Source organism: Mixophyes fleayi, chromosome 1, assembly GCF_038048845.1.
Source record: "Mixophyes fleayi isolate aMixFle1 chromosome 1, aMixFle1.hap1, whole genome shotgun sequence".
Taxonomy (NCBI): domain Eukaryota; kingdom Metazoa; phylum Chordata; class Amphibia; order Anura; family Limnodynastidae; genus Mixophyes; species Mixophyes fleayi.
The window spans coordinates 323,732,458-323,756,256 of record NC_134402.1 but is presented as its reverse complement, the minus strand read 5'-3'; the positions used below and the strand labels follow the sequence as shown (position 1 = coordinate 323,756,256).

Below are 23,799 nucleotides of genomic sequence, written 5' to 3'. Positions count from 1 at the left end.
CTTTAGGCTCATACCATACAATAACCAGAATTTCTAAGTTCTTAATTTAGCTGTCCTAACGTTAACTTCATATGCAAGTTGTCTTATATGATCATATTTACCAGGAAGATCTGTGGTTTATCAAACAATAAAATAAAAGGTAATAGGCAGTATGTACTTGGTTTAGGCAGTATTTAATCATATTAACAATGCATTTAGTTGTGAGGCATAAGCTGTATGAAGATGATCTTATGTCACATGGACCCAATCAAAGCATGACCTGCTGCCCCGGGTATCTATATAGAACACTGTGCTAACAAGGCCAAAGACACTACTGCATCCAGTGTAACCATGGTTACATAAACAAATTCCTTCTGCAGTCCCTGAGTCTAACAAGATAATCCAATGATGATGTAATAAGATGATGTAGTGTTATTGCACTAAATAATACATTTAAAAAATTGGGGCTCAGTGATGTTGAGAAAAATACTATGGATATCTTAATGTATATATAACATTGATTATAGCCTACACAAACCTATAATAAAGTACATACATTAGATATCCCAATAGTAAGGGATACATTTAGAGGTATAACTCCGGTATCAGTGCTAACTGTGTGAGAGTAAAAAGGGCAGAAACATGGTTACATTCAGTTTATTCCTATTTTCATGTGTAGGTTTGGGGCAGGGTAGCCACATACAAGGCCCATAATGTCCAGCACATTGCCCACCACTGCCCCAGAGGACTAGGTATTTAATGGGTATCAGATGCTTTAGAAGCTACCAAGCTGTCTATCATCCCGGGAAATGACATTTTATAAGACATTGTTCCTATGCTCCCAGGGGGCATCACTCATTTCTGCACAGAACGTTAGACAGTGATCCTGTAATTGGAGATGGCATATTACATCTAAAGTTCAAAGTATGAAGACATCTACCTTTACAATACACAATTTCTTTATTATTAGTTTGTTAATTTGGTCTCAGTTCTGCTGTTTGAAGGTATCAGATGGTTCTGTAGATAAAGAGATATTTGGGTACCAGATGTTAATTCCAGTTATCAGTTAGGTTGGACTACTAGGTTTTCCAGCCGTCTGAATTTGTGCTGCTGCTATTGGACGTACTGATTATATACTTTCTCGTAATTCACACAAGGATTACATCTTTCCCTATAATGAAATTCTTCAATATAATCATATATCTGACTGATATTTAGTGTTCATAAAGTTATTATAAAATTTCTACGTATTGATCATTATCACAGAGATGACTTAGGATGTCTGCGTTTCTTTTCTTCAACGATTTGCCCAAATATCTTGGCTGCCTCCATTGCACACCCCCAATGGATGGTGAGGCCATATCCACCATGGCCATAGTTATGAATGAGCTGTAAAAGAGAATATGGATATTTAATTTTCTTTACAGGTACCCATTTAACCCATTACTGCTCACTATATATGAATAGCCAAGAGAAAAAAAGTCATTATATAGATAGAGCAATGGCTTTTCAACTATGTACAAATATGTAGATACATCTATTGATCTTAGACTTCTATAAGTTAATGTAAACACCAGTTACTCTAAAGTGCCACAAGTAGTACAAAGCACTATAAAATCAAACATATACATGGTGTATATTACAGTTTTATAAGTTTAGGAGACAAATACACACATTTTAATTAAATTGAGTGCTGTGGTAAGTACAAATGAGAGACAAAGAGGCTAATTTAACTTGTACCTTGGCAAAACCATGTTGCATTATAGGGGGGAGGTAAATTTAAAATGTGGGGACAGATTTATAGTTGAGGTTGGCCATGTCCTAGATCAACTTTAAAATAAAGCTATCAAGTATTTCTGTGCTACGTGACAAAACATAGTTTGATCATGATCAAATGTACTCCTTTTTTTTGCCTTGCTCTCCTTAATGACATTGACATTAGGCCCTTTATGACATTGTTATAGTGTATCCAAATAGGGTAACATCATTCAGCATTTACAAAAACACCACCAAGCCACATCTCTAAGCAATATCTGCACTATAGTGGGGTGTAAGGTACGCCTGTAAGGCCGAAGGCGCACCTGGTGTAAAAGCTACTGTCTTGGAGCTGGCTGCATCCGGAGATCCTTCTGGCTGGACATATATGTTTTAAACGAATGGCTCTTGTCTTGAACTTGCAGAACTAGTGGTAGAGGACTTTGTCTATAGCAGCTGCCTTCCCCGTAGAGCTTGACATGCTTATACGTACTTGGCTGCCCCCAGGTATATAACTCTAATATAGTGCAAGTTTATGAACAATTCCACAGCGGAAGAGTAGGTGGAAGAAACCAGACGGTAGCAGGTAGTCAGAAGGCTCAGAAGGCAGGCCGAGGTCAGGGAGTCCATAGCAGATGGGATAGATCGGGACAGGCAATGAGGTCAGGGCTGGCAGCAAACAGGAAAATCCAAGAAACAGGTCTAGAGGTCAGGGCAATAGAAATCAGGCAAGGTCCAAATAACAAGCAAGGGGTCACAACGATAGGTCAATCCAGAGTATTTAGCAGAATACACAAAACACAAAAACACAGCAGGTCAGCAATTCCTCAAAGAGACGCTATAACCGGCAGGGAGGCGAAGTCCTCCCTGTCTTAAATACAGCAAGCAGCCAATCAGAGAAGTGCCCAATAATACACCGCAGGGCTGCCTAATTAATAAATACAAGTAATTAGCCTACAGGCTTTATTATACACTTGATGCTCGCGCGCCCAACGTTGCTGGGATGTGGTGCTTAATAAAAAGCGTCCTTAAGAGAGGGGAAGTGATGTCCCGGCTGTTGCTATGAGAGCCAAGATGCAGCTGGAGGAAGCGGGTCGCGGATCGCCCCGGCTTGTTACAGTATGCACACAAATACACATTAATGTGCATCTTTTGCCTACATAAGTTTTGGGCACGTGTCCACCTAAATGAGTCTAAATATGAACAGGGAGAGGATGATTTATGTACATGATATAGTGAATTTAAAGCTAATGCTTTATTCACCAAGGTGCAATGGATATAAATAAAATGTACTTACCTCACTCTTAGCAGATCCAGAAACAAAGGGCTCTCTTTCCAGCCTGACTTTACTGCGTGCTGGCCTCAGTCCTGTCCAATCATGGACAATCTTTGCATTCTGCAAAAGGTGAAAAAAGAGCTTAGTGCATTCACCAATTATCAATTGATACTCAGGTCTGCGACTTAGAAGCTATGCAAAATAAGCAAAAGCTTCTGCTTCCTCTTAGCAATAACTAGAACATTAGCACTTCTTTTATATATGAGTAACATAATGAATGCTGCAATTATTATGTTAATTAACCTATCTACTGTCAGAGAAAGTCATGTTTTATGAAGGTATAGTCATGTTTTATGAAGGTATACTATTATCAGAGCAAGTCCACACACGATGATTCTTTACAACTTAATGTTAAAAATCTGTAACTTATTATTGGCAATGATCAGTGCTCGAAGTGAAGCGGTATGTGCCGATATGGCATACTGACACTTCTTCTCCCCACTGCAATTAAGCTTCCATTCTTCTGCTACTATTTGCAGAGCATGTGTACATTAGATTTGCAGTCACAAATGGTATGATCCGTTCCCCCCTCCCTCTCTTACCCTGTATGAGTGTGTCCGTCTCCTCCCTGCGTGTGTGTTTCAATATGTTATAACAACCTCCATTATGGAAATATATACTAATTTACACAACTTTTTTAACAATGTACTATAGTGGCTTTTGCTCTGTGGCACGTTATATGTGATGCAAACATGGCTGATGAATTACAGAACGGACCTGGTCAAGTTGTCAGTTTCTCTCACCTTAAGGCTAGGAACCAGCTTACAACAGTTTTCCCAAACCCATTTATGATCACTAGACACATCATCTTCACTCCAGTTTCCTAGTTGATAAATTCCTCCTAGAGTGACCATCTGAGACCTGCACAGACAAAGACATGCAGAGTTCTTGTCCATAGGGAGCACACTATAAAGCTTTCATTATGTCAATAATGTAGAAATTAACTTATGTAACATCAATTTAACATATATTTAGTAATGCATGCAATAGTAAGCATTCTGGCTTTAGTTTCTTGACCTACTGTACTTACCCTGGAATGATATATGGCGTGGTATATACTCCTGTCTTAAGATCATGCGTCACAATAAAGTGTTTCATCCAAGGAGCAATTACCTAAAAACATAAAACAGTTATACTATACGCTTATATTTTTCCAGAGGATCAGAAACAGTTAATTACGGTTTCTTTATATTTCAGGTAATAATGTATGTCACACAAGAAAAGTAAGGCACAAATCACCACTGCCTTAATGCATTACAGAATGTATGCAATGATGATATTCACTTGGCAGAGATTTGTTTTCAAATACATCCAATTTTAAGATATGGTATATTTCAGAGCACGTGTGCAATGTGATTTTTTTTTAAAAGCTTCCAGCAACTCTCCTGTGAACTTTGCATAGATCGGAGGCTTGTCTGCTCAAACTGTTCGATCACAGGATCCATCAAGCTCTGATATGTATAACTTTGTATTTTATTTTAGGTCCCATAATTAAACCTCAAGCTACATTTTCAGGTGGCGTTAATGCCTTTAAATAACTTAACATTGAAAAGCATAAAAGACAGCAGCATAGATGACAAGCAAATGAATACAACTAAAATGAACATACGAAAATAATGAATTAAGAGGTTGAAGCATACTAAATTAGAGGAACAGATGTACACAAACTCAGAGTTGTATCTACAAACCTCAGATAGTATGAGCAGTTACACCAAATCTTACTGAGATAGCCAGAGGGCAATGGTACATTCAATGACTCCACACCTCAAAGTTTTCAATTCTCTTTTCCATCCAATTAGACTAAAAAAACTATTTGTGAAGTGTACATTACACCTGGATGGAGGCCAGGACAGTGTAGATGTGGTTATATGCTAGGATGTTTTGCGGGCTTAGTGGTACGTATTGTTAAAGGCAGGATAGGTTTTGAAAACACTAGTGTCACGGTACGGATGAAGGAAGACGTGAACTACACAAAAATTCAGTTTGGACACTTCCTATACAATGCAAAGTTAGTATCATGGTGACCTATGTAGCAGAGAAACATGCACTTAGCTGATAGTAAAATAAAAAGCTGAAAGATTGACAGTAAAAAGAATGGAGAATGGCTAAGGCGTTCCCCAATAAGTCCCACATACCTTCACAATCTGTCCTCGTCCTGGTTTTAATTCTGGATCAGGCTGCAGTTGCCCTGACCGCATCCCTGTACAATTAATGATGACATCGGCCCCTTGTGCAGCCAGCTGTGGATGCAGGGCAGGTGGATTAGTGAGGACTTCATCTTGCTGATGAAAGTGCAGTTCTGAATTACACATACAGAATGTGAATGAGAAACGGACTTACTTCACCAAAACAGTCAACCTTCTTATGGATAAATGTGACCCCTCGCTCTAACAGTCTGAAAAGAATAATTCAGGAAAGATTGAGTTATGACCGACTTCTGCATTAAATATTCTCATATTTTACTTTTATTCTGCAGATACATTAATCAGGGATAATGAAAATCAAACATTTGCAGAACGCAAAGTGTTCCATCCCATGGGCTGTCTACTTTAAAACAGCCAATGTAGTGTATGACAAATTATTATTTTGAAATACAGCACATCTCCATCTGACCAGTATTCTAGTGACTAATATATAATACAGAGAGCAGTTTACTGATCACTATACAATACAGAGCAAATTCATGTAAAATATATACAATACAAAAAGAGTATCTTGGTGACCCATATACAATATAGACAATACTTTAGTGACTTGATCTATAATATATAAAGCATTCTAGGGACTAATATGCAACACATAGTGCATTCTGGCGACCACTATATAATCTAGACTACCATATCTCTGCTGACTTTACAATGCAGACTTCATATATTTCATGGCTATTGAAATCTCTAAATCCATCATGGCAATACAATGTACACCTGGGATCTCTGGCGGCAATACAATGTACACCTGGGATCTCTGGCGGCAATACAATGTACACCTGGGATCTCTGGCGGCAATACAATGGACACCTGGGATCTCTGGCGGCAATACAATGGACACCTGGGATCTCTGGCGGCAATACAATGGACACCTGGGATCTCTGGCGGCAATACAATGCACACCTGGGATCTCTGGCGGCAATACAATGCACACCTGGGATCTCTGGCGGCAATACAATGCACACCTGGGATCTCTGGCGGCAATACAATGCACACCTGGGATCTCTGGCGGCAATACAATGCACACCTGGGATCTCTGGCGGCAATACAATGCACACCTGGGATCTCTGGCGGCAATACAATGCACACCTGGGATCTCTGGCGGCAATACAATGTACACCTGGGATCTCTGGCGGCAATACAATGGACACCTGGGATCTCTGGTGGCCATGCTAATACTAATTATAATAGAATACTACTACTATTGATAATAATATGTAGACCCCAGATCTCTGGTGCCTATTCAATTCTAGGCACATATGATCCTCCTTTGCTTGCTTGTGCTGTCTGATTCACCAAACTATAATTATATATAACACTCACTTTCACAAAAAGCGATATCACAAACAACATACTTAATGGTGGGAACTCACTTGTTAGTCAGCCAAGGTAAATAATTCTTCCCCTCAATCATCAGTGCGGTGTTAAACCAGCCAAAGCTGCAATAATACAATATATATGGTTACACATCTCTGAAATATCTGTTGCCCTAATGTCTAAATCTAGAGATCCTTCCAAACATTTCATATCGTCCCATCATCATCATCATTTATTTATGTAGCACCACTGCAGTGCCGTAACGAGGTTGGTGCGGGCGGTGCCATCGCCCAGGGCACAAAGCCAAGGGGGCGCAGCAGCCGCCCGCTACCTGCCTTCAGCCCTTAAGTTCCGATTAAGGGAGAGGGAGAGAGAGATTTTAACTTACCAGGGTGTGATGCTTCAGCCGTTAAGTTCCGCCGTGGAACGCATGACAGGAAGTTCGGCATTTGCGTTCCTGTCAGTGGAACGCACATGCGTTCCACGGCGGAACTTACGGCTGAAGCATCACACTCTGGTAAGTTAAAATCTCTCTGTCTTTCTCTCCTCCTACCTATTCCTATTTATTTGATTATAGCTTGGTAAGTTTTGATTGTTTAGCTTTTTACTGTTGTGTTGTTGCTCTTCATGCATAATAACATTAAGCTGGACATAAAACAACTGCATTTGGAATATAACCCAAAATAAGTGTTTGGGTGTGTGTGTGTGTGTGTTAGAGAATTAAGGCTTTAAGACTGTAAGCTCCAATGGGGAAGGGACTGATAAAAATGTTACCTGTAAAGTGCAATGCAATAAAGTGGTACTATATAAAAATAATAATAATAATAATAATAATAATAATAATAATAATAAATAATAATAACAGAGGCACAGGATTAAAAGTGGTAAATAATCTTCAACTACATTGCAATAAATGTAGTTATTCTGCTGGGAGTTTACAACCCCCTAAGTGTAAATGACATGGGTTGGAGAGTATGCTACATGATGTATCCAGATCCTACAGGAAATAAAACAAAATAATCACAAAATGTGGTTATATGTTCAGGTGTCCACTAATCTGGTGAATACCAACATTACCGCAATATCAGTTTGGTAACAGCAGGTATAAAACAGGCATAGCTCATGTGATATGGGGGTATATTTACTAAACTGCGGGTTTGGAAAAGTGGAGCGTTGCTTATAGCAACTAATCAGATTCTAGCTGTAATTTATTTAGTATATTCTACATAATGGCAGCTAGAATCTGATTGGCTGCTATAGGCAACATCTCCACTTTTTCAAACCTGCACTTTAGTAAATATACCCCATGGTGCGATAATGGAACACAACACTCCTAGGCAGACAGGTGGGGTTTTTTTTAAATGTCACAAACAAACCTGTATCCAGGAAATAATTCTAACTCTCTTGGCGTCAGGTGCCGAAATCCAAGGACATCATTACTCCACGAGGGATCCTGGAAAACATGAACCACAATTATACTAAGCAACCTGGGCTGAATGAATCATTGGTGTTTAATGTATTTTGAAATCAAGTTACATAATTCCTCCAAAGTTGTTGCAATTGGGAAATAAATGGAAAAATCAGGAGACCATTCACGTACTACATTTTACATAGGAAAGCACATTTATACGTATGCATCAACTAATGTAATAAAAACATCAAAATATACAAATGTGACTATGAAGTAAAGAGAGTCTCCTTGTTTCCTTGCTCTTGTGAATTATTTAGAACATTTGGCTCCAATGAACATTATTGTAGGAGGAAAAAAATGGAAAGAATTAAATAGTAAAGGTGGGGCTCAAATGTTCATCCCAGGCACAACTTTAAAGTGACCGTTTAATATTAGTTGATTTTAGCATTCCTATGACAGACAATCAGTCCAGCAAAATGTCCCACAAAGCATTTGGAAGGAAGCAGTTCAGGAACCAGAATAAGGGTGTGCTCTTCTATATTCACTTGGGCACATCTGTACACACATCATCATCACCATTTATTTATATAGCGCCACTAATTCCGCAGCGCTGTACAGAGAACTCACTTACATCAGCCCCTGCCCCATTGGAGCTTACAGTCTACATTCCCTAACCACACACACAGACAGACTAGGGTCAATTTTTGTTAGCAGCCAATTAACCTTCCAGTATGCTTTAGGAGTGTGGGAGGAAACCGGAGCACCCGGAGGAAACACACACAAAACAGTGCTGCACTGCAATGATGCACAGAAAGGACCCTATTTACGAGATTTAGTGTTGGCCCACAGACCAATCCCCCCTTCCCATACGCATTAAGGACCCAAAGCTGGTTACCAGCTGATGGACAGAAAATCAATCTTAAAGACTAGTAAAGTAAACAAAGCATGTTTCTCTTTAACCTATAGGGCCTGAGTTGTTAATGAGAGCAAAGCAAAAAAAACAAAAAAAAGGTGTAATTTTGCTCCTTGGCAAAACCATGATGCATTGGAGGGGGGAGGTATATTAAAAATGTGGGAACAGATTTATAGTTGGGGGAGAGCATGTCCTGGATCATCTTTAAATTTCAGTGTAAAAATAAAGCTATATGTATTTTTGTGCTGCATGAAAAAGCAGCTAGTGTTTTCCTTACATGCAAAATAATAAACTAATTTGTACCCCTTTATTATGACTAACAGCTCGTTTAGATAAGCTTCTAGAACCAGACTGGTAGAGATATTCACCTATAGTAGCCGTCTTTCCCGTAGAACTGGTTTGTTCGGAGATACTCTGGACTTAATTCTATAGTAGTAGAAGCTTATCACAAACTAACCATAGTGCAAGATGGAGGAAACCAGAAAACTGGAGATGGGTATCAGAGACAGGCAAAAGGCTGTGGCTCCTTAGCGAGCAGGAATACCAAGAAAAAGGTCAGGACAGGCTACAAACGTGAAAAACCAAGATACAGGCAGAGGTCAAGGGCACAGGAGTTCTAGCAAGGTCCAAGGAAAAGCCAAAGGTCACAACAGGAGATCAGTTCAGATCAGGAATAGCAGGATATTCACAGGAACAGGGAAGCTGGTTAGCACTTCCTGCAGCACAGGAACGCTATATCCTGCAGGGAGGCAAAGCCCTCCCAGCCTCAAATATGGACATGCACCAATAAGAGTGGTGCTATTTATGTTGCCCAAATTAGCCCCAGGCTGTAATTAATTAACCTGTAAAGCGCAAGGGCCCGGCTGCCCGGGTCGCAGCAGAGAATGCAGAGCATCCCAGCCGTTGTAATGGTGACGACCGGGATGAGAATATAAGAAATGATGTCCTGGCTGCACCCCTTGCATTGTAACATGGTTTGTCCAGGATAAAATTTACTCTTTTTTTTTGCCTTGCTCTCCTTAATGACTCAGGTCTGTAGATTTCACAATAAACTAAACTTAAATAAGTAGACTAAGTAGTAAGCAATATTTCAATATGGGTAAAGCATGAAGGAATAGAAAACTGATCAACCGTGGTTAGGTTTCCAACTTTTAATTTTTACATCTAGTGTTTTGGGTTTAGGTCTCCAAGCTACCACAAGAAATTGGCAGCCTCAGATCCTATGGTCACCCCACTTTTTGAGGACTTGCTACGATTATCTGGAAATTGTCCACACTAGTGCACCGTAGCGTATTAATATTCTCCACCTGTGTCTTTATAATCCTCAAGCATTCTCTCTCATGTCAGTAGATGGGAACATCAATATCCACTCTCTGCTCTCTTTCTCTTTTCCCCTTACCCATTCCTCTTTTGTTCTGTGCCTTTTTCTCATGCCTTCCCTACAGTAATAGAAGCAGGAGTGCAGAGAAGAGGATGGATACAGAGTATCCAGGTGTTAAGAAATAGGAGCTCTCCTGTTTATTTGATCTATCATCTGTGCAATTACTGCTACTACTCTGTGTAGGATCATTCCTGCAGTTCACTGATTCAGCTGGTTGCTAGGCAAATAGTTATAAGTTTCATTCAGCTCTCAGTCTGGCAGCCTTAGGTGTGCAATCACCTACCACACTCAAGCAGCTATTCATCCTGCAGTTCTGATTGGTGCTGCTGCCTTTATAAACCTCTTCCTGGCAGTATACCAATGATGGTGATAGTTCCTGCTTCACCTAATGTGCCCTGTATCCTGACCTGTTCTGCTATCAGTGTTTGACCCGGATTGTTTATAGGAATTGCTGTCTTCTTCAGTCCTGATTCTTGGCTTTGTTAAACGGATTTCCTGTCATATCTCTACCTGCTCTGACCCTTGGCTTGTTTAAAGGATTCTGCTGTCTTCTCTGCTCTTGATACCTGACTCTCTAATACTGCTCTCTCTCTCTCTCTCTCTCTCTCTCTCTCAACTATTCCCAGAGAGCTGGTACATCTAGCATGCAACCCCAACATTTCTTCCCACTAAGTGGTATGAAAAAGGCAATATTGTGTTGGGTGTTGTGACCTCTACTGAAACAGATAATATAGGAATCATTATACTATGACACCAATATTAAAATACAGCAGTAAATAGGACGAGAATCATAAATAAAATATCTCTATGTTTTAAAACAAAGTGAATTGCAACTAATGTGTAGAATTTAAAATATAGTTAACATACAGTCAAGTTCATAAATATTGGGACATCGATACAATTATCATATTTTTGGCTCTATACACCACCACAATGGATTTGAATTGAAACGAACAAGATGTGCTTTAACTGCAGACTTTCAGCTTTAATTTGAGGGTATTTACATCCAAATCAGGTGAACAGTACAGGAATTACAACGGTTTCTATATGTGCCTCCCACTTTTTAAGGGAACAAAAGTAATGGGACAATTGACTTAAAAGCTATTTCATGGATATGTGTGGGCTATTCCTTCATTATTTCATCATCAATTAAGCAGGTAAAAGGTCTGGAGTTGATTCTAGGTGTGACATTTGCATTTGGAATCTGTTGCTGTCGACTCTCAATATGAGATCCAAAGAGCTGTCACTATCAGTGAAGCAAGCCATCATTAGGCTGAAAAATCAAAACAAACCCATCAGAGAGATAGCAGAAACATTAGGTGTGGCCAAATCAACTGTGTGGAACATTCTTAAAAAGAAAGAACGCACCGGAGAGCTCAGCAACACCAAAAGACCCGAAAGACCACGGAAAACAACTGTGGTGGATGACAGAAGAATTTTTTCCCTAGCGAAGAAAAACACCTTCACGACAGTTGGCCAAATCAAGAACACTCTCCAGGAGGTAGGTGTATATGTGTCAGTCAACAATCAAGAGAAGACTTTACAAGAGTGAATATAGAGGGTTCACCACAAGATGTAAACCATTGGTGAGCCACAAAAAACAGGAAGACCAGATTAGAATTTGGCAAACAACATCTAAAAAAGCCATTACAGTTCTGGAACAACATCCTATGGACAGATGAGACAAAGATCAACTTGTACGAGAGTGATGGGAAGAGAAGAGTATGGAGAAGGAAAGGAACTGCTCATGATCCAAAACATACCACCTCATCAGTGAAGCATGGTGGTGGTAGTGTCATGGCGTGGGCATGTATGGCTGCCAATGGAACTGGTTCCCTTGTATTTATTGATGATGCGACTGCTGACAAAAGCAGCAGGATGAATTCTGAAGTGTTTCGGCCAATATTATCTGCTCATATTCAGTCAAATGCTTCAGAACTCATTGGACGGCGTTCACAGTGCAGATGGAAAATGACCCGAAGCATACTGCAAAAAGCAACCAAAGAGTTTTTTAAGGCTAAAAAGTTGAATGTTATGCAATGGCCAAGTCAATCACCTGACCTGAATCCGATTGAGAATGCATTTCACTTGATGAAGACAAAACTGAAGGGAAAATGCCCCAAGAACAAGCAGGAACTGAAGACATTTGTAGTAGAGGCCTGGCAGAGCATCACCAGGGATGAAACCCAGCGTCTGGTGATGTCTATGTGTTCCAGACTTCAGGCTGTAATTGACTGCAAAGGATTTGCAGCAAAGTATTACAAAGTGAAAGTTTGATGTAGGATTGTTTAGTTTGTCCCATTACTTTTGGTATCTTAAAAAGTGGGAGGCACATATAGAGACCGTTGTAATTCCTACACTGTTCACCTGATTTGGATGTAAATACCCTCAAATTAAAGCTGAAAGTCTGCAGTTAAAGCACATTTTGTTCGTTATATTTCAAATCCATATGAGAATTGTGTCGATGTCCCAATATTTATGGACTTGACTGTATATATTCTATATTGCATATATTTAACATGTTTTACAATCCTTATTCTGTAGCACCCGTATTTTTGTAACACATCCAGCCTGAGGCTGTAACACATTAATGTGTTCAGACATGGTGGTTGGGAATCACTTTCCTGTCTCTATACATGTATTTGGGAAATCTCCTGGATAATACTTGATAAATATTTTGAAATCACAGAACATAACAAAATATAGTCTCATTACATACAGGTGCAGGCTCATTCAGAAGATTGTAGCCGGACTGCAGAAACAACCCCATGTCTTGGGCGTCCTCCGAGTGTACAAATTTTAGCAGATAGTCAAAAGTTTCCTTGTTCCATCGGCTGAAAAATATATATATATTAAATATGCTATGAACACAAATAAACATAAAAATATAGTGGACTTTTACATTTACTGAGGATGGAGTTTTCAAATCCAAACCGGATGTATCAATCTTAAATGTTGAAATCTCAAACAGCATCTGACTTGTGGCAGTCTGAAAACCCTGGAAGTGGTTTTGAAAAATTTGTATGGTAAAACTAGATGTAAAATACAAAACACATTGGGCCCGAGTCATTTAGGAAAGCAAAGCAAAAAGAGGAGTACATTTGCTCCAATGCAAGGGGTGCAGATTAGTGTATTATTTTGCATGTAAGGAAAATACTGGCTGCTTTTTCATGTAGCACACAAATACTTGATAGCTTTATATTTACAATGAAATTTAAAGTTAATCTAGAACATGTCCTACCCCAACTAAAAATCGGTCTCCGCATATTAAATTTACCTTCCCCTCCAATGCAACATGATTTTACCAAGGTGCAAAGTTACTCCTTTTTTTTGCATTCTCCTTAATGATTCAGGCCCATTGATTGTAACCTAGGTTCAAGTCTACTGAGCAACTGTTATTTACCTGTAGGAAAGTACATGAATCCTTACATTCAGTGGTGAAATGCAGGTAGGTTGAGATTAAACAATTGACTTGGCTGATCATGTGACTTACATCATAAACAACCATTGTGATGTCACTCAGCTTTGGCATAAAAGTCACTGCTTGGGATAGAACAGCTGAGTGTGAGCTGTATATTCTATACATGCGTGTATATACACACACACATTTATTACTGTGGTGTCTGCTGATACGACATCTCAAAGTCTAAGGTAAGCGTATTTTAATCTAAATGTTATATGAAAATAAGGTAAAAATTAATAATGGTCACACATTTGTGATATGTATGAAAATATAGTTTAAAAACTTTAACCTAAATGGAAAAACTCAAAAATTATTAGACTTAAACAGATCCATTAAATATTGTCAATGGATGACACCATCATGGCCATCTATGAGTACCTGCTATGCTACTCCCCCCCCAGTGATGAGAGGATAAACGAGTCAGTGGACAGATCAATGAATGATAAAGACTCTGTCAACCCTCCTCATAAATGAGATGAAGATTGGAGCCCCTATTGTGTTGTTGTGGAACCTCAATGCCTCAAACTCTGCATCTGTACCAGACTGCAAATGCACAGCCTGAAATCCCACGTTATGCTGTGACGAGCCCGACCACCACAGAGGAAATATCGGGCCAACCTGGTCTGTCAGTCATTAGACTAATTGGACAACATTGACCCACTCAGTTATTAAATTCCGCCCAGTGGCAGGATCCAGCATTGTTTTCATGACCAATTAGGGAGGGGGAGGTAGCCCACAGGAAGTATGTAACAGCTGGGGACCCTGTGACATCACAAAGTAGTGGAAGGGATTTAGAACGTGAGGGTCTGGACTCTATCTAAGATCATGAGGTGGGATTATGACTACTGACTTGATCATTGTCCCAGCACGTTCCAAATCAGACTTGATGGGAAACAACAAGTGGGCTACTGCTGAAGTCATATTCTACCTCCACCCCTGTTACACCTAGATTGCATCCACCACCAATGAAATCCTAACCCAGAGTGTTGGCTCAGATAGGGGCAAAGATCGAGGGATGATGGGAAGAGACAAAAAGGGAAACACTGAGGGGAGAGTGGTTGTTGTTGTTGGGGAATTTGGAGAGAGAGGACTTGGGCTGATGTTTAGTAGTCGTACGCTATCAGTACCAGAGAGGATCGTTTGAACCATGGACCTGCTCAGCCACATCGGGTGTAATCTCTAGGACTGTTTTGTCATCATTCCACCGGGAGATATTCACAGATTCTGGAGAATTGGTGAGCCTACATTGGTAGGGAGACTGATACACAGAGTCCCACAAATATAACTAAGTGTCAGTTAAAACCCTAACCCAGAGTCCCACCAAGCTGGTGGATTGTTGGCCAAGCAAGACATATAGACTGATCGACTGGATCAGATCCTCTTGGATTGTTCAATTGTGGACTGTGTTGCCAGGAATTTGTGCCTGTTGATACTCTGAGCTGAGAGGCAATCTCTTGGGGACTTTGTTGGGGTTTTTACTGACAATTAGTTATATTTGGTGGGGGAATATGTTTCTCCTTGGGAGCATTGTTGGATTTAATCTGTGTGTACACATTTGGTAAATAAAGAGGTTATTATCTCTTCTTTGGCTCCTTACCAGTGAGATCCGTGAACCTAGAGGGTATCTAGAGAATTACAGTTCCAACCCCGGTGTCCTCACACATGCCCAACAACTACCCCTTGCATTTCAAGCGCATGCAGTTCCCTATCAAGCTGTAGATGGGATCAATTTGAGGAAGTCATACTTCTCACACACTGACCGTTGTACGTTACCTGCTCGAGAGCCAATAACAAAAACCTCGTTTTTCTGACACCTACTGGGGTATGTGTTTCCATACGTTTAGGATACAGTTTTTTTTAGGATACAGTTATGTTAAATGATATGCCTTGAAGGAAAATGGAAAAAGAATTTTCAATTTCTTTTACTCATGGTTCCAGCTTGTTGGATGGTTGAAACATGTCTGACATGCTGGCATTAGCCTGAGAATTTCGGACAGCCAGGTTCCCAGGGAAGGGAGTTCCACAAATACACTATTTGTTGCACAGTAGTACATCCTGGCAACCTACAGTGCATGGCATCACGGAGCAGTCAAAAATTGGCAAAGGGATCAGACCATGCATTTTGAAAGACTGACCAGGCAACAAATTTAGTCACCTGGTTAAGTGTCCCTTGTCTGTGATGTTTGTGTTTTACTTTGCATATAAAAGCTAGGTTTTCATCATAAAACTAACAAACAGTTTATTTAATATAACCAACATATCACTTTTTCTATTCTACTAACTGCAGTTGAATAAAGCAGATTATGCATACAGTCCTACGATGGAGTGTTATCTTACTGATGACGTGGGCTAGGGATGAAAAACTTACGTCTCCCGCTTGTTTCCATTGTCATATAGATATGGCTGCCATAGCCCTGCTGCGCCATCACTTGTAGTGAGTGGGGTAAACTTGTCCGCATACACCTCAATCCTCAGAGGCTGCACTGAGCGGTGGTACTGTTCATGAATACATAGCGCTGTGGAGAGTCCAATCACTCCGGCACCTATTACTGCAACATGCATGTTTCTGACAACTACACCCCTGCAGGACAAAACAAGTCATAGGTTACACATGTCAGAAAGCTTTTCTACCACTGATTTTATCATTAGACATCTCATGTACTATGATGTCACAAACACACACTGCTGTGCATCTAGCCACGTAGGCTTTCATTGAGTCATATTTTCAACTTCTAACTAAAATATTTTAAGATATAATATCAGAATAATTTTGAGCATGGAGCAATCAAACCATTACCATAAACTGATGTATAGAGAACAACGGTATTCTGGTTAACTACTGATCTGAATCCCACCTTATAGTGTAACAATAAACAACAAAAAGCAGAACATTTCTTACAATTCCATGTGACAGGAATTTATTAGGATATACTCACTTATGCCTATTCTACAATCCCAACCCTGTACTTACTCAGACAGGACCTCTATCAAGGTGCTTGATACTGTGTTGCATTGAGAATCTCATGATTAATCATAGGTCATATATGGAAAAGAGCAGAACAAATGCCAGTATGTGATGTTTTGTGTTTAAATTGTATCTATTTATACAAGGAAACAAATATATAAATATGCAAATACCCTTCTCTCTCGTCAACATGTATGTAATTTGTGATACGTATATCCTGACTCAGAGCAACAATGATGGCTGTTATTCAATTTCATAATCTAAACAAACCTGCTTTCAGCAGATGCCAAAGGGTAAAGTGACAATCCAGGATGTCAGGCTGATTTCCTTGTCTGATGTCCCTGACTAACATTTTGACATGTTCATTGTAACAGCAAAGCTACATATTCCTACGTGCAGCTTAAACTTCACTGGCTAGTACATGTTATGCATACAAATACTGCTACAATTCATGACCCTGGTAGAGTTTAGTACATGACTACTTTTATTAAATGGTCCTGGGCAGAAATTATGGTAGAGCTCCTACCCACGAATGCTGAATAGGTGGCTTACTGCATTTTCACAACTCAAATTACAAATATATTGCATAGCCTAACAAAAAAGCCATATTTTCTCATTCAACATCAGCATCAACATTTATTTATACAGCGCCAGCAAATTCCGTAGCACTGTACAATTTGGAACAAACATTAATAAGACAATACTGGGTAATACATACAGACAGAGAGGTAAGAGAATGTGGCTCACAAGCTTACAATCTACAGACATTGTCACATCAATGCACAGCTACCATATTATAACATGTTTGTTTATTCCACTCCCTCCTTTGCTGCATCATTATACAAAAAACACCAAAACAATAGTCAGCCCTGGTGGCAGATTATGGGGTGCATTTACAATTAGGTGCAAATGTTGCCCGGGTGCAGAATTTGCAATCAAGCAAATAATGTTGCACTGTAAGTAGTGCAAATACGAACTTCTTTTAAGCATGCAGGGGAAACGCTATATTCTATTTTTATACTAAAAGGTTAATTAATTGCATGTGCCTACAAAGACAGATTCAGCTCTGCTTCAGTGAGCAACCAGCAAGCTCTGGGAGGCACGTACATGCCAGGAGAGAGCAATGTGGGGAGGACTGTACAGTAGCAGAGATACCGAGCATTAAAAGAATTTCTGAGAGCAGCCTAGCAGCACAGCATGCTATGTACAATGTTAATGATCATGAATACTGAAGGCATTGTGAAGTAAAAGCGAATTAGGAAGTGTGCACCTACAGGTACATTTGCTGTGCATGCCGTGGGTACAAACTCTTAACATATAACTTTATCAATAAAAAAAAAAAAGATGCAGTGATTCAGTAATCTGGGCAATTACCCTACGTGATCCCCAAAATGTAAATAAGTGATTAGATTTTTTTTTTAGCAATTCTATACACATATTTATGCACACTAATGCTTTGTTGAAAATCTGCATAAGATATCAGGGTCTCCAGGCATACCTATGTAATAGATAGTAGATGTATAAAGGTGGTTGTATTTGAGCACCAGTAGTTGTGTCTCTACCAGTCTCTTCTAGAATATTTTATAATTTACTTGGAAGGTTTGGAAGTTTTGCATCTAATTATTGTCACAAACAGCTATTAACTCACAAACAATAAAATACCTCGACAATAGCAGACAGGAAGATGTTGTGGATGATCATACAGGATTCGGGTAATAAAACCGTTCTGCAAATTGTCATATCATTTGCCCAACAGGATTCATCAGTGCCTGGTCTGAGATATGGCAGCAGTATGGATGAAGTCACTTAAACTCATTGGGCATGCAGAGTTGTGCCTAGTGACATCAGAATGCTGTGCCCAAACTTATTATACCAACTGTGCCCACACAGTGTTAGCTGTGAATGACTCCGTGAAACAGTGTAGTGCGTTAGATGCCAAAACAGGCATTAAGCCAGTTTCCAAAGAAGGATTTCATTATTCCCCCTTACACCATGAGAACTATTTGTGAAAACTTTGAACTTTATACTGGCATAGTTTTTCCAATTTTTCCAATACAGTTTGACAACTTGAAATGTATTTTTACTGTGAGATTGCTGTGACATTTGCTTTGGCAATGGTTGTCTCTGAGTGAATACAAAAATTATATATGCACTCAGTTAACACTTTAATAGGTACACCTTCTCTAGTACTTGGGAGCATCCCCCTTTACCACAGAACAGCCTGAAGTCATGGATTTGTGACATGGATTAATCAATATGCTGGAAACATTCCTTAGAAATTCTGGACCATGTTGACATAGTAGCGTCAGGATCTGCCTCTACCTGCTTTGCAGCATCTCCCTATAGGATGCCGATTGCCTTCTGCAGCTCCTCTTGTGAACTGTGTTAGTCTTGCTGTGGTTGTGTTCCTGGATGCAGTACCTCCATGCCGCCAGAGGTGCTGCTCTTGTTGTTGCTATATGTTGCTGTGCTGTTCCTTGTTGTGCTCCTGGTGCACCTGTATCAGCCGTGTCCCTGTTATCTGCCTTCTGCATCTCCGTGCAACCCCTGTGCTATATCTGCACCATCCGGTTTGTACCTTACTGCATTTTCTGGAAACATATCTGCAAAAAATATTGTGTATTTCACTATATTCCGGGCTCCTTAAATGTGATTTTCTGCATTGAAACATGACAGTATGACCAACCCCAAAAAATGGCTTTGGAGCCGTGTGAAAGATTCTGCCTCAGATTTTTATTCCTGGGACTTTTTCTGCAATTGTGTTTATTCACTTTCTCCTGCAAAATGTCTGCCTTACAAATCACTGAACTACCTCAGCTACAGACTCTACAAGCAGATATAATTTTATTACGATCTCAGCTGGCTCAGTTTTCTGCCTTGTTTATGGACCTACTAAGGAGACTGTCAGATTTTGTTTCACACAATTCAAATACAGCTGATTTGCCTCAACTTTCACTGCAGTTGAGTCTATGCAAACCGCACCTATTAATAGTGCTATTACTAATTTGCAGTTCACCAAGAACTACGGAGTAACAAACTCCCGGTTCACAGGTGGTCCACACCCCCACCTGATTGAAGAGGAGCGGCGGTGCAGAAAAAATAACAAATTATGTCTTTACTGTGCCAATAATGTTCACTTCTTACAAGACTGTCCTCTCCGCAGACCACGACAGCCTACAGAACCGTCTTCTGTTTTTTCCCCTCCGCATTCTGGATTTGTTTGCGCTTCACTTCCCATTACCACATTACAGCCTTTTCTGCTCCCAGGGATGAGGCCCAATCTGCCAACCTCAGTTACCTGTCTCGAGGTGCTAGTTCCTGCCGCCTGCCCTGAGGTGCCTGTTCCTGCCTCCTGCCCTGAGGTGTCAATTCCTGCCACCAGTTTCAAGTTTCTATCCAGTCCTGTGATGCCAGCCTCTGCCTCAAGTTCCAAGGTGTCACGCAGTTCTGAGTCGCCAGTCTCTGCCTCCTGTTCTGAGGTACCAGCCTCTCCCTCTAGTTCCGAGGTGCCAGACTCTGCTTCCAGTCCTCAATCTCCTGCCATTGTCTCCAGTCCCAAGTCTCCTGCCATTGTCTCCAGTCCGGAGTCTTGAGCCTCCAGCCTCTGCACCCGAGTCTTCTACCTCTGTTTCCAGTCCTAAGTGGCCAGTCGCTGCCTCCAATCCCGAGTGGCCAGCCGCTGCCTCTTTTTCCAATCCCGAGTGGCCAGCCGCTGCCTCTTTTTCCAGTCCCGAGTGGCCAGCCGCTGCCTCTTTTTCCAGTCCCGAGTGGCCAGCCGCTGCCTCTTTTTCCAGTCCAAAGTGGCCAGCCGCTGCCTCTTTTTCCAGTCCAAAGTGGCCAGCCGCTGCCTCCAGTCCAAAGTGGCCAGCCGCTGCCTCCAGTCCAAAGTGGCCAGCCGCTGCCTCCAGTCCAAAGTGGCCAGCCGCTGCCTCCAGTCCAAAGTGGCCAGCCGCTGCCTCCAGTCCAAAGTGGCCAGCCGCTGCCTCCAGTCCAAAGTGGCCAGCCGCTGCCTCCAGTCCAAAGTGGCCAGCCGCTGCCTCCAGTCCAAAGTGGCCAGCCGCTGCCTCCAGTCCCAAGTGGCCAGCCGCTGCCTCCAGTCCCAAGTGGCCAGCCGCTGTCTCCAGTCCCAAGTGGCCAGCAGCTGTCTCTGTTCCTGAGCTACAGCCTGCTTTCAAGAGGGCGCTGACCTACCAGCCTGCTTCTGAAAGGGCGCTTCCTCTACAGTCCACTCCAGAGACATTGCCACTTAATGCGGTTCAGCCCGAGTTGCCACTTAGTACTGTCTACTCTGAGGTTTCTCACAGTGCTGTCTGCTCTGAGGCTTCTCACAGTGCTGTCCAGACAAGGCCTCCGTCCAAGTTGTGTGTCCAGTCTGGGCCTCCGTCCAAGTCGTGTGTCCAGTCCGTGCCTCTGTCCAAGTGGTGTGCTCAGTTCGGGTCTCCTCCCAAGTCATCCACCCAGTCCGGGCCGTCTTCTGCCAAGGGTGTCCTGCCCGAGTCCCCAGAGACGTATGTTCAACCCGAACTGACCAAGTCTCGTGCTAAACCAAATTTAGCATGAGAATTCTTTCAAATCTCTGCTGCAAAGTGTCTCCGGAACGTTCGTGAAAAACTTCACGGCTAATTGAATCCCCCCTAAGGGGCCTAATGTGTGACAAGAAAATATTCCTACACTAATACACCATCAGCCTGCACTGTTGACACAAGGCAAGACAGATCCATGTTTTTTGCTACAAATACTGATCCTACCTATTTGCATGTTGCAGCAGAAATCGAGTTTCGTCACATCAGGCAACGTTTTCCCACTATTCAACTGTCCAGTTTTGGTGAGCCTGTGCTTGTGGTACCCTCCGTTTCTTGTTCTTAGTGGACCCCGTTGTGGTCTTCTGCTGCTGCTGCCCTTGAACTTCAAGGTTCAACATGCTGTACGTTCAGAGATGCTGCACACCACTACTGTGACACATGGTTATTTGAGTTTCTGTGCTTTCCTGTCCACTTGAACCAGTATGGCCATTTCGTCAGACCTCTGTTATTAAGAATGTGTTTTCAATCACAGATTTGATGCTCACTAGATGTTTTTTTGTTTTGCATACCATTCTCTGTAAACTCGAGAGACTGTAGTGCATAAAATCCCAGGAGATCAGCAGTTTCTGAGATACTCAAACCACCCATCTGTCAGCAACAATCATTCCAATGTTAAAGTCACTTAGATCACATTTCTTCCCCATTCTCATGTTTGGTCTGAACAACAACTGAACCTCTTGACCATGTCTGCATGCTTGTATGCACAGAGTTGCTGCTACGTGATTGGCTGATTAAATATATGCATTAACAAGCAGGTGTACCTAATAAAGTGGCCACTGAGTGCATACAGCAAGATCCACTGTAATATTAATTTGTCAATACAGTATAGCTCACATGGTCAAAATAAAACCGTAAACCTGATGTAAATGGTTTGGCAAGAAAATATGCATTTATTGGCGAGGTAAAAAAAAATATATATTTTTAATATTGTTATTATCACCAAAATGTTAATATTTAATGCACCATATATAGCAAAAGAAGCACCTGACAAAGAGGCCACATACTTTGAAAAGTAGTGTTGTTTGTACTGTCCTGCAGTCCTGGAATAAATATCCCACTAAGAGCTTTCTTATGTATGTGCAACCTCTATTTCTTCTGTAAGTTTCTGAGAGATCAGTGGACATGATCTCTGCATTGGACAGAACCACTATAAGATCTGAGTGATTTAGCAGTACAGGAGTGACCCTTATTTATATTTAAATGGCAAAAGAAACACCATGTACATCAGAAATAAAGGTCTGTTCATATGCAACCATATAGCTTCACATATGCCCCTTATAACCAATGTGCCCATTTATGAACCACTATGCCCATATAGCCTCACAAGCTAGTATATAGTCAATATTTCCCATATGGTAAATATGACACTAAATAGCTCATATGCAACTAGAAAGCCAATATTCCATTATGCCTCCCATATCGCCAATATTCCTGTATAGTTCCCGTATAGTTAATGTTGTCAACTGGTCAGCATTTCATTGGCATGGTCGGTAAAATGGGCCCAATTTTATTAATGTTATAGAGATAGGAAAGCTGGGAAATAATTTTCTGGAAATCATTTTTTCCAGAAAAATAGGCAACCATAGCACATGATGGGAGCATATGAGACTATACAATATAACCTCATGCTATCATGTTGTCTCATATAGTCAAGACTGCAAGCCAATCACTCAAACAGAAAAGCTTTTGCACAGGTTCACACCGCCCTTCATATTCTGAAATAATGCAGGATAGAGAAGCACTGCCGTTTTGAGCAGTTTTTCTTTCCAGTTGCCTGTTGATTCCGAACTGATCACAGGGACAGAATTCACAATTTCATGTATACTACTGAGCACAGAATACATAGGTTTTAATATATATTAATGTATAGCAACAGGTTTATCAAATTAATTATGTACCTGCAGATAATGTCTTACAGGAATTTGATAATCTCTACCTAAACTCTTTCTGGTTGCACAATAATGTGGAATTACCCTATCTGCCAATTGTCCAGATTTCTATGGGACAGCGCCATTTTGTTGTACCCAAAAGTGGGGGGGTCTAGCAACTTGTGGGAGTGGCCTATCTAAAACCAAACGTGGTGGGGTGTATTGCAGAGGTGGACAGGTGTATAAGGGACATCATCAAATTTTGTCCCACTTTTTATGCTATAATGTTGAGAAGTATAAAATAAAATGAATACAAAGCGGACATCTTCCCATTGTCTTTACCAACATGTCCAATACATTTCGACCAGATTATTATCACGCCTCAAGCTAATTTTGGCCCACAAACTGCAATGTCAGGCCAATAATCCAAAATTGCTGCCAATATAGCAGCGCACGTGCCCAAATTAAGTAAATTTTTCAGGAAATTATCAGAACAGATATTTGAGGGAAATGTGCGATTGTGAGGAGAGATAGGTTTATACACATAGCATTAGTCCCATTGAATGGCACTGCAGCCATAGACAGAAATAGCTGATAACAAAAGTCACTACTCTGTTGCAT

General features: G+C 40.8%; 1 protein-coding gene across 6 annotated transcripts in view; it reads right to left on the bottom strand.

Moving 5' to 3' along the window:
- Positions 1–154: 154 nt before the first annotated feature.
- The window catches only part of DAO (D-amino acid oxidase), a 52,843-nt gene continuing 29,198 nt past the window's right edge, over positions 155–23,799 (bottom strand). For 4 of the 6 annotated variants that reach the window (XM_075214160.1, XM_075214124.1, XM_075214151.1 and 1 more), the window contains exons 2-11: positions 16,131–16,343; positions 13,019–13,133; positions 7,971–8,047; positions 6,651–6,716; positions 5,411–5,465; positions 5,206–5,310; positions 4,101–4,183; positions 3,814–3,931; positions 3,032–3,130; positions 155–1,368 (exon numbers count right to left, since the gene is read on the bottom strand). In XM_075214160.1, coding sequence (XP_075070261.1) covers positions 1,240–1,368; positions 3,032–3,130; positions 3,814–3,931; positions 4,101–4,183; positions 5,206–5,310; positions 5,411–5,465; positions 6,651–6,716; positions 7,971–8,047; positions 13,019–13,133; positions 16,131–16,324 — 1,041 coding nt within the window. In that variant the 5' untranslated portion in view covers positions 16,325–16,343 and the 3' untranslated portion in view covers positions 155–1,239. Of the gene's footprint in view, positions 1,369–3,031; positions 3,131–3,813; positions 3,932–4,100; positions 4,184–5,205; positions 5,311–5,410; positions 5,466–6,650; positions 6,717–7,970; positions 8,048–13,018; positions 13,134–16,130; positions 16,344–16,733; positions 16,832–18,389; positions 18,493–23,799 lie in introns of those variants that run through there. The other 2 variants (XM_075214143.1, XM_075214133.1) reach the window with 2 other exon arrangements.